Here is a 17,176-nt window from a genome sequence, read left to right as displayed (position 1 = left end):
CCCAACTCAGTGCTTTAACTAGTTTGCTGTTTGATTTACCCTCCGCCTGCCTGACACCGTTTTTTTTTTCTACCCACAGAATTCTCACCTGTCTGCTTGTCTTTTTCCACAGCCTAAGCCAGCCTGAGAGCCACGACATCAAATTACACCAGCCACCCATCCCTTTTCCTGTTCTTAAATAAAAGACTTGTTTTCTAATCTTACCTATGCATGTGGGTTCATCTTAGATCTGTGACCGTAACAGTGAGTTTCCAGCTTAAATAATAAAGTTATTTAGCTGTTAAGTTAATGTTTACCATGCATTAACTATGTAAACATTAGCTTTAATTTACTGCTCTTTGCACAACCTCAAATTTTGAGCAAAGTTGCAAGTTGTTCCATCGTCCAGCTATAATTTTGCACATTTTGCATTTTGTCGACCAAAGCGTAGTTTTAATACATGAACCTTTGGTATAATTTTTTCCAGCTGAAGTGAAGCACTGTTAGTTCTTCATGGTTTTCTCCTGCAACCTGATTGGATGCTGTTGGATGGAGTCAAACAAAGTTAGGTAGTTAATTTATATTCTTAACTAATAATTTAAATCTGCAAAATAATTAGTTATCAAAAAAATGTAGTGAAGTAGAATTATAAAGTCGCATAAAATAGAAATACTCACGTAAAGTAGAAGTAACTCAAAAATGTACTTAAGTAAAGGTACTCAGTTACATTCCACCAAGTGACAGAAAAGATGCATTAAAACCAGCTATGGAATTTATTGTCTATCTGATGTTTGTAGTTTAGCAGCAAATTATCTTCATATTCTAAGCAGTGAGAATGTTGTGCAGTTTATATTTATAACAGTAAATAAAACAGTTAACTGCAAAAGTGTCCTTTTAAGGTCAGAGTTGAAGAGGAGCTGTGAACATGAAGAGCAATCTCATTCAAAGGACCAAGACTTATCTGAATAAATGATGACTACGGGTATATTTTGTCTTGTGCTCTAACAAATAAGATTGTTATACTACAGTTTTTCCAGCTTTTCACTTGAGAGAATTTGCGTCCTTAATAAAGTCATGTCAGCTGTGTGCAAGACCAGCAAGGCTCTGTTCTGCACGAGGAATACTCCTGCACATGCAACCAGTTATCTCCAGTGGAGATAGAGAAATGCAACTCAGCAAAGAGGCTGCTGTTGTTAAATTTCATGGGGGAGAGAGGAGGGTGCAACAAGGGGCACGTTTCACCGTGCGGAAAGTGCTGCCAGCCTGACATACCGCGGGTCTTGACGGGGGATAACAGAAGGTTCATCCGAACTGCTGCGATGGATCAGTAACCTGAAACACAACACGTTTTATCTTCTGCCTCATTCAGGGAAACAGGAGTTGGCACATGGAGCAAATTCACAAGCAGATTTTGGTTGACTCGACTTACCGACAGGGAGTGAAGGTCAAAGGCAGGAGTGCTTCACATTACTGGCCTCTGCTCTTTAACTTTATCTGTTATTGTCATCGCAAAAGAGAGAGATTCAATTAGCTTTTATTAACAAATGAAATCCAACTGAGATTACAAGTTTTTTTAATCAAGCTGTGATCAGAAAGCTATAGTCAGAAGGAACAGCGCATTAAAAAAGTTGGTTAAGTTTAAATAACTTTCTCTTTCTGCACACTTATGATAGGCTCTCACAGCATTTTTGTTGAGATGGCTGTATCCCTGAAAGCTTCACAACTGATCCTTCCTAAACGCGGCCCGTTTCGCTCTGTGCTTCAATAACAGTTGAGCAAGCTTGATACCGCAGTCCACTCTCTTCTTCCCTGTTTTCTGTACTTAAATGCTATGCGCGAGGCTCATTTATGTCAAAAACAAAACCAAAATTGGTGGTTAAAATGTGTTGCTGGGGTATATTTACTGCTTTATTGCTCTACTGTTACTGGAACACAGAGCAGAGTGGTGGGACCTACAGGGGTCAATTGTGTAAAGAGAAATCACTTTGTTTGCCTTGTGCCCAAGATAGCATGTTGATTTTCACTGGTATGGATCTTCTGCTTTCTTTCACTCATTTGCATTGGTTATCCATGGAATCACTGGTTGATAAAACATGATAACATTCCCTGCAGTAGCCAAGGGTGTAAGGAAACATGATAAAGTGGCCTCTTTGATGCTCTTCTAATGGAGAAAATATGATAAAGTGCTTATAGAGTGCCTTTAGAGGAGAAAACATAATTCATTGCACTAATGGTTGCACTTAAAATAAAGAAAATGTGATGCAGGCTAGGGCCCGTGTGGTGATCTTTCAGTGGAGACAACAATGCAGTGCTGTAATGGCTGGCCTACATGCTACAAAAGGGTTTGGAACTGTTTTATAATAAATGCATCATGACTTTTTTGCATGCTGGTGCCCCACCGAATGTAGCTGGTGCCCTTTTCACTATCTATTTTTTTTGCCCCAGCTTCCTCACAGCCTGAGTTTGCATGGAGTGACGTTACTGTCACAACTAAATATTTTACTGGTTTGTCCTGTATGCATCTGCTGTAGACGTTGCTGCACAATTACCCCACAAGTTACGACAGCATCTGCAGATAAGAGATGGACATTAAATCTACTATAAAGTGTTTTTTTCCCTTTTCTCAGCAACTATTGAAAGAAAGCTCAAGAATGTAAGAATATTGAATATGATACTATTTTCAACTTGTTTGACCTGCATAACAAGTCAGTTCCTGCTTGTTAACTTTTTATGCTGAAAATGAAAATGTGGGCCACTGGATCAGAATGATCGCTTTCTCAGCAACATAGTGACCTTGTATAGTCAACGTAAATCCAGGTCAAACCTCACTGTCGTAATTACAGCTGACGCGATGCATTTTTGAACTGTGGTCTCGACTCTGTCTTTGTCATGCATGCATTACAGCTGATCAAATCAATATTGTTGCTATTAATTTTTAAACATTCAGGTTATCACACAGCCTGAATGCTTAATGTTATCCCCTGATAATATCATACGTCTTTCATGCATAACTTAAACAAAAGCTTTGCTTATCCAGTGTTTTACACAATATATGCCTGCATCCAGAAAGGCAGTAACACTAGCTAAAGCATGTGACTTTTTTTCTGAGGCATATCTAGTTCTCCCCATGTGACTGGAGGAAAGCACTCTCTCTCTCTGGATTCCATTACCCTTTAGCCAGCAGAGCTGCTGGGGGTAAGAGAGGGCAGATCTAGTTACTGGGAGAAAATTTTCTGTTGAGACGGTCTATGATGAGGGATAAACTGCTGATGAGCTGAACAACTGTGCTCACTGTTTTACCTGCCAAATGTACACACTCACACAAGTACAGTAAACTGAGATATTTTGGCTCAGCAAACCCGGTCGAGCAGGGGCTTCCCCCTTCATTATGTAAAGGGCCGCGGCATAAGCCGGGAAAAAGCTACAGAAGTCTGTTTTGATTTGTTTTAGACATGCATCTGGGTGAATATGTTGCTTATTTTGCACGTAATTACATGTCAGTCGGAGGTGAAAGCCACTCATTCACTCTCTGGGCTCCAATTTGTGGGTATTTTCTCACATGGCAACCACTAATAATGTTTCATTTTGCTGCAGATCCTCTTGGATTGATGTGTGTGAGGGATCCAAAGCAATGCTCTTGCGGTCAAGCCAAGAAACTCCACATTCATGCCTCTGCCTCTTATTTCAAGATCAGTAACCAAGTTTGAATGTGTCAGTTCTGCAGAAAACGCTACCCATGGCTTAGTTTTTAAAATGCGTTTACTCTCCTTTTCAACAATTGACCCTTCCTAAGCCCCGCCCCTTTTTGCTCTGTTCTCCAATAACAACTGAGCAAGCATGGCACCCAGCAGAGTCGACTTTCTCCTGTCCTGTTTCCTGGATGTACTGGGCTTATCTATGTTGCAAAGAAAACCAGATGTTTCTTGGTGGTCTGTAAAGGCGACATGTGTACATCGTCACATTTTAAGTTGGGCAGTAGTATCAAAACGCTAGCTAACTAGGTAGGTAGTGATCGATGTAGATTAGCTAGCTAGTTAGTGAGTGTTTTGCTAACATCAGTTATCATCTTCAAAATTTGGTTTTCTTTTGAACATAGACAAGCCTAACACATAAGTACTCTACAGGAAACAGGAAAGGAGAAATTTGGCTTAAATTTCCAAAAAGGGCGGGGCTTAGGAACTGTCAATTCTTTGTTAAAATTGGAATAAATACAACCTTTAGCCTAATATAATATTTATTAGTAGTCTAATCAAAGGTCTGATTGTGAAATATAAAGTTCAGTTGATTTACTAAAGTTACAATACTTGGGAGCAACAAATATTTACTTTCAAGATTTAAAAGAAGATGAAACGGGGGGGAAATCCATAGAATTTAACAACAACAAAGAGGGGTCTAAAATTTGCTAAAACCACAGATTAAGAATTTTTTTTCCACCATCAAACCACAAAATTTAAAGATCTCAGGGGTAAAGAACAAGTTGCTGCAGCTAAAATTTTGTTTGTCATTCTGTATTTCAATTAAAACTAGTATCAACATGTTTCTTTTTTTTTTTTGCTCAAAAACTTGGATAAACCTGATATGAACTGTTGTAGCCCAGAGGTCAGCACCAGTTACCGTCAAATGAGCAATTTTTGTCCACAAGAGAAAAAAAAATCTGTCTGGAGGCGCAACTGTTAAATTCTCAGTTCTTCTTCTCAGGGGAGACATAAGACTGGCCAGAGGAAAAGGCACTGAGCCATAGGCGTAGGCTGTTTCTTCATAAGCTACAGTTTTATTCAATTGGAGAGTGTTAGAATCACTTTAGACACTGATAAATGAAAATTGAAATGTAAAAGTTATAATAATAATATTTTTTTTGTCAAAGCCACAGGGAGCCACAGGAGAGGGGCTGAAGAGCTGCATGCATGCAGGTTGCAGACCTCTCTTTTTTAACTGGTGGTTAGTTTTTCAATTTATTTTGGTTTTTTGTTTAGGTATTTTTCCTGCATTTGCTTAGTTTTTATTAGCATTATTATTTTTAACTTTTTTTGCTTCTTTCTTAAGAGGAGGGGAGGTATGTGTGTTGGAAAGAAAGAAAGACAAAAGAAATTAAAATATCCTTCCACTGAACCCCACAAAACATCCCTTTATTAAAAAAAATAACATCATCATCAATAACATCTTACCTCTGTCCACGTAGCAACACAAATATTCTCCCCAAGCATTGGTCAGTTATTTAATTTAAAACGCTGTTTCGCAGCAAATCGGAGAGGAGCGGCGTCGCTACGTCGGGGGGCGTGAAGCGCGCCGTGATTGGTCAAACCCTCGAGTCAGCTGAGCAGGATGAATGTATAAATATTCCTCAGAAGTTTGTGCCTGCTGCAGTGTGTTTGTGTGTCTGTGTGTGTGTTAGTTAGTGTGTGAGGGAGAAACGCCGTGCGAGTGTGAATTTATTTCTGAGAAACTATTTAAATTGAATTATTTTGCACTAAATAATATTTAAGGTAAGTCGTTTAATATTCAGAGCGAATGTCCGCCTGCTAGAAACGAACAGCCTCTGTAAAGTAGTGCAGCTAAAACTTGTGTTTTGTCGGAAAAGTAGCGGGTTGTTTTGTAAAAAGGCACGTTTATATCGTCTGCTACCTTAACGAGCCACCTGTCCCTTATTGAGCTGGAAACAATGGTCGCACTGACGCGTTTTCTCCTTCTTCTTCTGTCGTGGTTTTTCGTGCAGCTTTGCTCAAACCGCAGGGAAAACATCCCACTCCTGGACGAATCGAGACCGTCACCATGGTTGCCACAAGCACACTGAAGACCAAAAGCAGCGAGTGCATCTCGGAATTGGTTGACCGAAGATATGACCAGGCTTGCATCGAGAAAGGTGTCGGCTTTTTCTGTGCGTGTTTTTTTGTTTTGTGTGTGGATGAGCTGCTGGTTGCTGGAGACTTCCACTTGTGTGCTGCTTGTTTATCCCAGTGTGGTGCATGGCTGCAGCAGTGGAGGGGAGGGGGAAGTCAACAGAGGATGAAGTCATCCCTTCAGCCTCTCTACACAACACCAGCCTGCCCAGAATGGCACATATAACAGGATTTTTCCTTCCAAAGCTGAATTATTGTATCGCAGAATCTGTATTATGACTGGTTTGGTTCCTGTCTTAAGGGTTTAGACTGTTTAGACTGTGTGCGTGATGTCCATCCTTCTTTTCCTCATGTGAGACTGTCCTAACAACACAACCAGGGGAGGAAAAGGCAGCTCAATTCTCTCAACCACTTATATATATGTGGTCAAAACTAAAGAAGCACCTTAATGTGATTTGTGCATGTTCATCATGAAAAACCTGTCGTGTCCTGGAGTAGAGCTGCAATGATTAGTCGTTTAATCAATGAGTCGGTTGAAAGAAAATCACTTGCAGGCTATATTGGTTAGAGCTGCAACGATTAATCGTTTATTAAATTAATCGCCAGCTGTTTTGATAAATCACGGCATAATTCTCTGATTCCAGCTTCTTTAGATGTGAATGTTTTCTGGTTTCTTTGCTCGTTTATGATGGTAACCTGAATATCTTTGGGGTGTGGACAAGATAGTTGAGTGTTTGGAAGTGCTGATCGATATTTTACAAATATTTTATAGACCAAACGGCTAATAAATCGATAGAGTCAATAAAAAATAATTTAGTTGCAGCTCCAGTTTTGTTAATAGATCAACCATTTGTCGTTTTTAAGCATAAATGTTTTATATTTTACATTATATTTGTGGTTTCATCTTTGTAAATATAAGAATTTACTGCTTTTTTTTTTAATCTTTCATGAAGAGTTTCTGGGTTTGTGTCAAACATGACTTTGGGCTCTGGGAAGCTGTGATCAGTATTTGTCACCATATTGTCACATTTTGTAGACTGAATGATTCTTGAGAAAATAATCGTCACATTATTTGATCATTCACAGGCTATCTTGCAGTTTGGGGCTGTATTTTCAGTATTGATTAATCTGCCGATCATTTTCTCGATTAATCGATTAGTTTCATAAAACTGATCCAGAAAATGTTGGAAAATGTTCACATGATCGCTGTTTTCCAAAGCCTCAAAATGTCTTGTTTTGGCTACAACACAGATATTCTGTTTAGTGTCATAACAGAGCAAAATAAGTAAAAAATACTCACATTTATGAAGCTGAAATCTGAGAACTTGTCCAGTTTTTTTCTTTAAAAATTACTCTTAACAATGATTCAATCATGAAGATAGTTGGCGATTATTTAATAGTTGACAGTTTGACAGTGATTTATTGACTTGTTGCAGTGTGATTATTTAAATAAGATGGCTGCCTGTTACTTAAATGTTAAACTTTGTTTTCCTAGAACTGGATTTCTGGGATCACTGCCTGGCTGAGCCCCAGAGGAATGCAGACGTCACTGAGGACAGAACCTGTCAACAGCTGGCCAAGATGTTTGAAAACTGCCTGTCACGAGCCAAGAAGACGACGCTGCACTGCTCCTTTGTGCTGGTACCGGAGAAGCTCACGCGGAGGATAGCTCGCGAGGTCCTGCGGCTGGCGTCCTGTGAGCCTTGCGGGCTGCGCGGCTGCGTCCTCTACGTCCACCTGGAGCTGGACAAGGGCTGCAAGCGGCTGGAGCGCATCGTGTACGATGCCACCGTGGTGCCCACGTTCGAGCTGACTCTCGTGTTCAAGCAGGACGGCACCGCCTGGCCCAGCCTGCGGGACTTCCTTTTCATGGGAACCTGCTTCGGTCCGACTTTCAGACACGTACTCAAGCTGAGTCCAGGTTTCCGGCTCGTCAAAAAAAAACTGTACTCCTCCTCGGCTGGCACCGTGGTAGAGGAGTGCTGAACTATGGGAGGGATTAGAGGGGGGTATCGGGTTTCCTGTGGGTAAACGCACTTCTGCCCAAATGTAACTGACACTCCAGGGGTGTCAGATTTTCTACAGTGTTTTTGTACAATATAGTTTGTCAGTTTAACTGTTAGTAGCCAGTTGGTTCAGTTTGGAGCTTGGGATGCATTTTAGTTAAAAAGCTTTTGCATACATGAGCCTGATAGTTCTGGGTTTTGCTTTCTAAAAATGAACTTTTATCAGCAAAATTGTAATATTCTGGGTGTTTTTTGTTTTTCTAACTGGAGCACTTGTTGCTCTGACACAATTTTTAAATAGTACAATTTGCAGATGAATGTAAAACCATGTTCACATCAACATGTTTGAGAGGGACATACTGTGGGTACACTTTTGTTGAAGACACTAGCCACTTTGTTGATGCGTCTGCTCGTGTCCAGTTCCGTTGAATGTGTTCAGCAGCAGTAAACACACCTAGGCTTAACTAGGAGACTGAAACTTAGTCTTTGGGGGCCATATGTAGCTAGCTGTGTAATGCTGTATTTAGGGCTGCGGATGTTTTTAAGACTGAATGTCCTGTGACGATGCTGCTGTCGTGGTGTGGGCTTCTCACACTAGGGCAATGTGGATGCCTTAAAATGAAATGTACATTTCTTTTTTTCACTTGGATCACAGCTATGTGTATGTTTAGTGTAAATGTTTTACTGCGTTTTTATTTTTATACCCCCTCCTCCTGATGCGCCTTTTCGATGCAGAGCCTTTATAGATTATTAAAAGGATGGTTCACCCCAAATGTAAAAGCTTATTTGTTTTTATGTAATTTGTCAAACCGGGACGTGCAAAGAAATTACTGGAGGTCCAGCTGGTAATTTGTGATTTTTGGTGAATTCCTTAAAGTTTTTTTTCTTTTTTTAAATTTTCTCTTGAAGGAAAGTAGGTCTTGTCTATTGGACAATAAAAAAAATCTAAACCTCATTTTCCGTTTGACTCGTTGCAGTTTGTTCAGAGTCTGAATAATTGTTTGTTCAGCAGTCACAAAACATTACTGTGCATATTCTGGAGCCGTGACGGAGCCCGCTAAGCCTGGAGTGGGCAGGCAGCAGCGGGACAATGCAGGCTTTTTCAACAGAACAGGCACAACAAGATCTCTGCAAGAATGTGATGTTTATTATGCCTCGTTCTGACGACTATGACAAGAATTCTTAGTTTGAACGTAAAAAAGTGTCACACACTCTGGCTTCATATGTATTTCTTTTATTTTGATAAAATAGACATATGGAATCAGAGTACAACATTTTTCTCTACTTACAAGTCGGCTTCCAGTGATCAGCATCTCACCACAATCCCTGGTTTGTGTTACTCTTAACAATCTCTAGCTTGACATGAAAGTCACCACACCATAAAACAAAATCAACACAACTTAGCCCAATAGATTTATGGGGTTTAGCCCCAAGTCTTGAGTTTTGAAATAAAGTTTTATGACCTATAATCTTTAGTTGAATCGACTTTTCTTCTTTACGTAAACTTCAATCTTTGAGGTTTAGAAACTAAAAATGTATTTCAAAAGTTGGATACCGAGTCTGATTTATCATTATTTAGGTGCCTGAATGTTAAATGTTTTTATATGAAGTTTACTCAATTTTTAAAATGTAATTTTTTGGGTTTCTCAAATTCAAAGATTCAACTTTAAACAAAAGTAAAATACCTCAGAGATAAGTAATTGGTAAAACATTTGCAAATCTATTGCAGTGAGTTGCCTTTACATCTGAGATATATTTACTGTAATAAAGCATAAAATTATTATGATATATGATCAGAGATCAAGGAAACATGTTAAGTTGAAATACTTGTTTCACTGTCATCAAAGCTGCAGCCACGTTCCCTTCCATTCTGGGCTGGAATAACTTTCCATTTATCCATTTCCTGCTAGTGTTTATGAGCTGCAAGAGATCATCAGTAATCCTGAAGAAACCATAGATGTTTACAACAGTCAAATTGAGCAATATGTTGAGTGAGACCAATTAACTCAAAGTCCAGAGTGTGTATTTTTGGAGCAGCGGGCTTTTGTTTTCAGGATAACGGGTTTAACTTTACATTGACAGACAGCTGACAGTTCTAAACAGCTGATCAAGTTACAGTGTAGGATCCGTCTTTGCTTGTTATCTTTGGTATCTTGTCAGTTTACGATGTTGCATGCGTGCTTCACTCCTGCTGGAGCTTCTGGAGTCTGGAGAGGAAGGGGTGAGGGGAAACAACCATAGATCATATGTTAAATAGGATCTTTACCTATTTTATGTACAGTCTGTGGCTCCAACTCGCTATTTGGACCGCTGCACTCATTTTTGCTCATACAAGTGCTACATACTGCTCTTTTATTTAATTCTGCAAGTTCTTACAGTTATCACTATTAATGTTCTGTTGACTTCATCTGCTCCTTCAGGTCTCCTGAGAAACACTGTTGGATCATAACTGCCATAAGTAGCACAGTTTGTGCACATCCACTGCTGTAGCTGTTTACATAAGCACATCAGCTGCGTGTTGTGTGAACCTGCAGAGTTTGTGTGACATTTCTCTCGCCGTCTTTAATGGAGGCGTCTCCATAGTGATTTTGTGGGCCTCCGTTAGTGAGCTGTACAAATGAGATTCAAATGAAGTAAAGATTGTGACACTTGCGTGGGACATTTGTAGTAATGACATTTGTGCTCCTGACCTTTTTCCTCCTCGTTCGGCCTCTTGTGTTTGTGAATGCACGGTCTGAGGTAAGCTATTGACCTAACGGTGCACTACTTTGTGTTAAGGTTTTACCACTTACATGGTCACGTCATTCATGCACAAACATGTGAACAGGGTGATGTAGTTACAGTAGGTTAATGACAGAACCACATGATCTTGTGCAAGACGCGACGCTCTCATTGTGAAGGGACAAAGCACCAGTGATCATTTACTCGGCGTCACACGCCTGATCCCTTTCTCCTGCTGTGCCAATGTGGGTCAGCGACACAAGTTTGCATTGTTGAGTCCATAAATGTGTAAAACACTGTAAACTGTCAGTGGAGATTCACTGGTGGGCCTGGATACCAGTATGCATTACTAAATATCATAAATCAGCTTTTATTGTCTCATAAGGATCTAAATGTCATGTTTCTTATAATTGTTCTTCATATGATTATATTTTAAAGTGGAGATGAAACAGAAAAATGTCTTTTAACCCTTTTAGATCACATCCCCAGTCAAACTAAAACATGCCAAAAATTAAATAAATACATTTATTTGCATTCTCATACCAAAATACAATCATGTTTTGATATGATGTATACTTATGTAGGCTTGAACCAACCAATTTCAGCCAATAATATCATGACATTAATGCGTCAAACAATCTTCAACTTTTAAGCTAAGATAGTTAGCTAGCTAGCAATAGCATGACATGCTTTTCAGTGTTCAAATCAAATTCCTCCCACTTTGATGCCAAGGATAGACAACAAAAAGAAGATACCACTCTTAGCTGTCCCTATAAGTTGGCCAGCAACAAGGGACCTCCAGATTTCTTTGCTGTTAGCTTTCTGTTCTATCTGACACCAGGTGTAACCCACTTTCTTAGTGTCCTACTGGAGGTGCAGCCGCCAGGTGGTCTTTGGTCAGTTTCTTTTTGTAGGCTAACCAGCTAACACAGAGAAATGCGAGTGGTGTCAGTTCTCTCATCTAACCCTTGGCAACAGTGTTTAGCCCGGTCTGCAGCCAAATTGGCACGCTCTTCGTCAAACTGCTGAATGTTACCAGCCTGCTAATCAGTCCCTTTTAAAATGTGAAATTGATAGTGTATTGCATCCTTGGTTTATGCTGTATATCCAAAGAAAGGCAGAGGCAACAAATGCTCCAACCGAGGGACATGCCCACATAATCATGCTAGCCTCCAGCCTCATGGAAAAGTACTGAAGGCCTTTTCACGCTGAGCTGCACTGTACTGACTTGGCTCACGAATCCACTGGTGGTACTTGAGATTGTCGGTGTCAACACGATTCATCCCGACCCGCACAGGTGTCAGTGGCTGCCGTGTTATGAAATGGGTCTGTCCCCGCCACAGCTGCAGAGTCCATCACGCCGATCAGACTTATCTCACACATGCCCTACACCGTGCATACTGCAGCCTTGACAGATGTTTACTACCTTTACGTCCCCTCTCCATCCCCGTGGGGCGTCCGAGTCACTGGATAGGCCTGTTTGTTCCCAAGTTCCCAAGATGTTTCCTTCTGACGCACAGGACAACCTCTTTCTGGGAAGATGGAAATCCACATATGTTTATCTATGTTTACGGGTCCCCTGACTGTTTGTATACAATCTATGTAAGCAAACTTTTTTTTCCCTTTGCATTATCATATCTTACAAGATATTCCCAGCCAGTCTTATCAGACTCGACTGTATTTGTGTATCTACCCTTTAAATATCCATCCACTATAGTATATCTATAAAAAGTACAATGGATATAAATAGATATAGAAATAGATCCTTGTTTACTCATTCACTCCTGCCGGCACTTTGGCACCACGTAGCAAATAGCCTAGGGTCTGATTTTGGACCGTCTATCGCTGTGTGTCTGAGGCTGTAATGCTTATCTCACGCAGAAGATGAAAAAAAAAGTCCACAAATGTCACTTTACAGCGGTCCTGAGCCGCGCTGACAAATCAAAACACACAGCAGAGGATGAAGCCTCCATCCAGACACAGTTGGTTGGTAAACACGAGTTTGCTCTTTACTGACCTATATCACATGATTTCTAGGTATTGAAATTCAAATCTTTCACTCTCCTCTCGCCGCCGCTGGAGCCAGCGACATGCATGTCGGTGAGTGGAATTTGAAATCTGCTTTGCATTGCCAAGTAGCACTTCAACACCTTAGCACTGAGGGCAATGTGACTGAACAGTGAATCACTGTAGACACTGGCTGGGTTGCATCCAACAAAGATCCATTTAATCTAAGATTAGTTGCAATCAGAGTTTAGTAAAACTCTGTTTCAAATGAGTAAATAAAAAAAAAAAAATTAAGCAGAGCCCTGTTGCACAATTAAAGACTTAAATCTCAGTTTAGTAATATGTTTAATTAAATAAATCATGATATGACCATGATATGTCATCAGAGATCATCAGATCAGAGATTCTGTGCAAGAAAACCTGTTCTGTTTCATATTAATCAGAGTTCAAATTAATGCTGAATATTCTCTGAATGAGTAGGTGTCTGTTTAATAATCTTGCAGAAGGCATGAACTGAAACTCCAGAGTGTCTATTTTCAGGGGAGTGGACTTTTATTTTCAGGATAACAGGCTGAACTTTACATCAACTGACAGAGTTATAAACAGCTGATCGTCTTACAGTGGAGGGAACGTCCTCACTCGTTTTTGTCATTTCACTGTGTTGTGCTCGTCCTGCGGTGTTTCACTTTGCTCCCTGAGTCTGAGGAGGAGGCAGCCTGCAGGGAGAGGAGTTTGTAGGAGCCATGAATGAATTTAGAGGTGTATATTTTTGTAGGTGTGCGTGTGATCATGTTAATGAGGGAATAAGTAGGTAACATGGATATGGGCAGCGATGTTAGGTTAATATAGGCACCTGCTCATCTTTTCCAAGGTCACAGAGAGACAGAGAGAGAGGGTGAGCGAGGTCGCTGTATTTTTTTGCTTATTTTTTTTCCTGCTATTTTCTTTGATTAATGCGATCACTTTATGAGTTTTTGCACGGTATCATGAGTCGATTATTCTTTTTCGTTAATAAAAAGTTAAACGCATTTTTCTTGTATCTCAGTGATTTTTTTTTTGCGTTAAGCCCGGCCTCAGCCTCTCAGCGACCCTTTTGTTCTCCGAAGTCGCTACAGGGACGACCTAGAAACACAACGCCTCAAGCCAAAAAAACATAAAGGCATAAAAGTAATTAAAACAATATTTTTATGAGGCTTTTTTTTTTAAAGGCTTCAGCATACAGTCATGAACATGCACAAAAATATTAAACTGATTAGTCCAGCTATTTGAGATTAGCTGCAGACGAGCTGTAGGTCCACTGATCATACACGTGCACACTCACTCACTCACTCACTCACTCGTGCACCCACATGCAGAAACGATAACATGATCCCCTCCTTCCTCGGATGATTAAATAACAGTTACTCATCAATATGCTGGTGATTACCAAGGGGTGAAAGCCAAATATTAATTTGCCTGGCAGAGATCAGCACTCTGCTAAATCCACTCCTCTAGTTTTAGACATATGCGGTTTGTGCGTGTCGACTCACACAAATATTAACTTCTTTCAGGATAATACAGTCTGGTAGCCTGATGGAAACCAGCCACAGAAATGAGCACAGAGATGAGTCAACACCCTGACAAGGTTTCAGCAGGAATCATTAAATGATCTGGTTTTACACAGGAAATATTTAGTGCACAACTTCAAATGTATAAAGAAATCCATTTGTCTGCTTATTCAGCTGAGTGTTCTTTCCTTCCAGCCTTTTCTTCTTAACAGCTGTTTCAGCTGTTTGAATTATGTTTCATGAACTGTTGATCAACTCGATATTTGAAAAAAAAAAAGAGGTCAGCCACCCATAATCTAAATACAGCATTTGTGAGCACATGATTTAAAACTGATTGGTGCGCCGGGTCATAAACACCTCCGGGTCCTGAGTGTAACACAGTGTAAAGTACAGGCAGTGCCTTCACTTGGTGTCTTATTTTATTTTTATTTGGGTCGAGTGTGTATTATATTAACTTGAGGAAGACGCACCGTGTTGAGTAACTAAGTGGCAAGTGGATGAAGTTCTGAAATAAACTGTTACGTCTGCTTCTAAATGAAATAAAATCGGCCTAACAGGCACATGATGTACGCATTTGATGGCAGTGTATTTCTAAAAAAAAAATAAGGATAATTTGGGATGTTGCTATGCTATTTGCAGCCGTTTGGATGGAGTGTTATTTAGGTGCCACTACTTTGTTTATCTGGCCAGTGTTTGACCTTCGTAGGACGCTGCCTCTGCAAGGTTTGTCAGCTCCTCCATAACTGAAGCACTGCTGGCTTCAAACGTGGATTTCTCTGGCATCTGACGAGTGGGCGTTGTCTCACTTTTGACCTTTTATGGGGAGCTGCTGGAAGTAGGTTGTTGCCTGGGTGAAGTCAAATCGCCTCCATGACAATGGCCCCCAGCATCAATACAACTGCTCCCATGGGATTGATTGGAAATCTGTGCCAAACACAACTGGCGCAGAGATGTGGTGCATGAAATTCCTCATAATAAGCACTGATGAAGCATTCCATGAATTCAGTACCACTCAGTCATTGTTAACAGAGGCCCAGTGTACTGTACTGTACTGTACTGACTCATTAATATTTAAACTGTGCATCTTTTTTTGCAAATAGACCTCAGAGACAGAACAGCTCTGCACCGTCCAAATACACTGTAAAAAATCAAACAGGAATTTCAGTGGAATCAACTAACCTTTTCTTTTCTTTTCAAGTTAACGTAAATATACAAGTTTTATTTCCATAAGTAAGTCATTGCACTTAAAATGTCTGGTGTTTATTTTTCTGCACGCTTCATTAGCAGACTTCCCCCCCATGCATTGTTTGAGACTCTCCTGAGACCCTCCTTTTTTTTATAGACAAACATGACAAAAAATGTTGATTGTGTCTTATACACTTTAAGACAAGTCACTGTTGCTTTTTTCTCTACATGAATGAAAACCATGATGTGGGTCAGTATTGAATTCAGTCTCCGTCCCTGACGCTTTTAATAAATAAATGTATTAAATTCACTTGGAGCAGTTTCACATGTTGTCAGCGTGCCAATGCTGGAACAAAGTAGCTCCAACAGGAGCAGCTGCAGCTGTAAGGTCATGTGTGAGGTCAGGTGAAATGAAGAACTGACTTTTCAAACTGAGGAAATGTAAAAGGAAGTAAAATTTGTTTGTAATATCTGTCAGTGTGACTGAAGATTTGTTAGTTTAACTTAATACCTTAAGCTTATTGAACATGTTCCCTTAATTACAACTGAACTCATATCAAGTTTTTTTGAGTAGAAAAGTTTATTTCTTTTGAGTCACTTTGAAATTAACTCAACTTTTCTTTTCAAATTCATGCCTGGACACTTTCTTTTTTCAGATAAAACATTTTTTTTTTTATAGTTTAAGCTTCTGTCATAAATAGGTAGTTTATTCTATGAACACTGAAGTATATTTGCTAAAACAAATCTTTTAGGAAAATATAAAATAAGCACAAGTTAGACTCAAGTGGGAATAGTTAAACGTGCGTCTCCGGTGTCAATTTGATGATAATTTCATTTTAAATTCCAGATGAGTTGCACAGAAACCCAGAGAGTAAAACAGGAAGTGCATTAGGGTCATTGACTATGTTTTTCTTGTTAATTCCTTTCCAGTAAAATGTCAAAAAGCAGTCTGTGTCTTCCACTGAACTGCTCCGTGGAAACCTGCAGTAACTGGGGATTTGAAAATATATGACAAATTGAATTCAAAGAGGGCACAAATAGAGCAGGCGTGTTTTGTTTTATTTGCGGAAAAAATACCGACTTGCATTGCTTATTCCACCTGATCTTTTCTAATCCCAAACTAAATTGTAATTGCAGACCTACAGTAATGGAAAAAAATAATGCGCATTGTCATCGTTAAGATATGTCGCAGCTTATTTAAAGTAATTGTTGCCTGAGGAGTGTGTAGGAGTGGTGAAGTGGCCACGACCCCTTTCACACTTCACTCCTCATTATCATTCATTGAATACAGTTTCTTTATATTTATTCCTCTTCAATATTCACCTAATTAGCATTTGGATTCTCCTGTTCTTTAAATAAACAGTGGCCAAGGTTAAATCTCCTGAATATTCCCTGCCTTATTATGATTCGATTTCTGTTTATATTCTACTCAAGATTCATACAATATATCAAAGTAGAATTAGAGACTCTTCTTAATGGTGTTGCTATAAATTTAAGTTCCCTCTTGTCACTTGGCTCATCTGGTGGAAAGATAGTTTCCTCATTCATTATACGGATTAAGTTACACTTTTATGTCTGCCACTGAAATAAAACCAACTGTCTTTCATAATGACGGTCGCTGTTTTGTGGTTCAGATAAAAGTACTGCTCATATGCACTGTCATTAAAATTTTAAAGGGGTGTTTGTACATGTGGTGAGCCTTTGGTTGATTTCTGGATGCCAGATAGTTGCAGCTTGTTGACTACTTCCCTGTGGAATGGCTGCACTGTGTACCATTATAACGATAGGCAATAATTTTGCACATATGTCACAATTTATGTGGAATAGTGTGCAAACTGTTATCATTATCTGGGGACTAATGCTCTGACTCAGGAGTCTCACAGCCCAGAGATCC

General features: G+C 39.7%; 1 protein-coding gene across 1 annotated transcript; it reads left to right on the top strand.

Annotated features, from left to right (window-relative positions):
* The first annotated feature begins 5,313 nt into the window (after positions 1 to 5,313).
* On the top strand, positions 5,314 to 8,777 carry LOC146305553 (DNA damage-inducible transcript 4-like protein). The gene is made up of 3 exons (XM_084712742.1): positions 5,314 to 5,462; positions 5,693 to 5,839; positions 7,312 to 8,777. The coding sequence occupies exons 2-3, from the start codon at positions 5,749 to 5,751 to the stop codon at positions 7,800 to 7,802; spliced, it is 582 nt and encodes a 193-aa protein (XP_084568868.1). The 5' UTR covers positions 5,314 to 5,462; positions 5,693 to 5,748; the 3' UTR covers positions 7,803 to 8,777.
* The last annotated feature ends 8,399 nt before the right edge of the window (positions 8,778 to 17,176 follow it).

Source organism: Lutjanus erythropterus, chromosome 23, assembly GCF_056507025.1.
Source record: "Lutjanus erythropterus isolate fLutEry1 chromosome 23, fLutEry1.hap2, whole genome shotgun sequence".
NCBI lineage: Eukaryota > Metazoa > Chordata > Actinopteri > Lutjaniformes > Lutjanidae > Lutjanus > Lutjanus erythropterus.
This window is presented reverse-complemented; position numbering and strand designations above follow the sequence as displayed.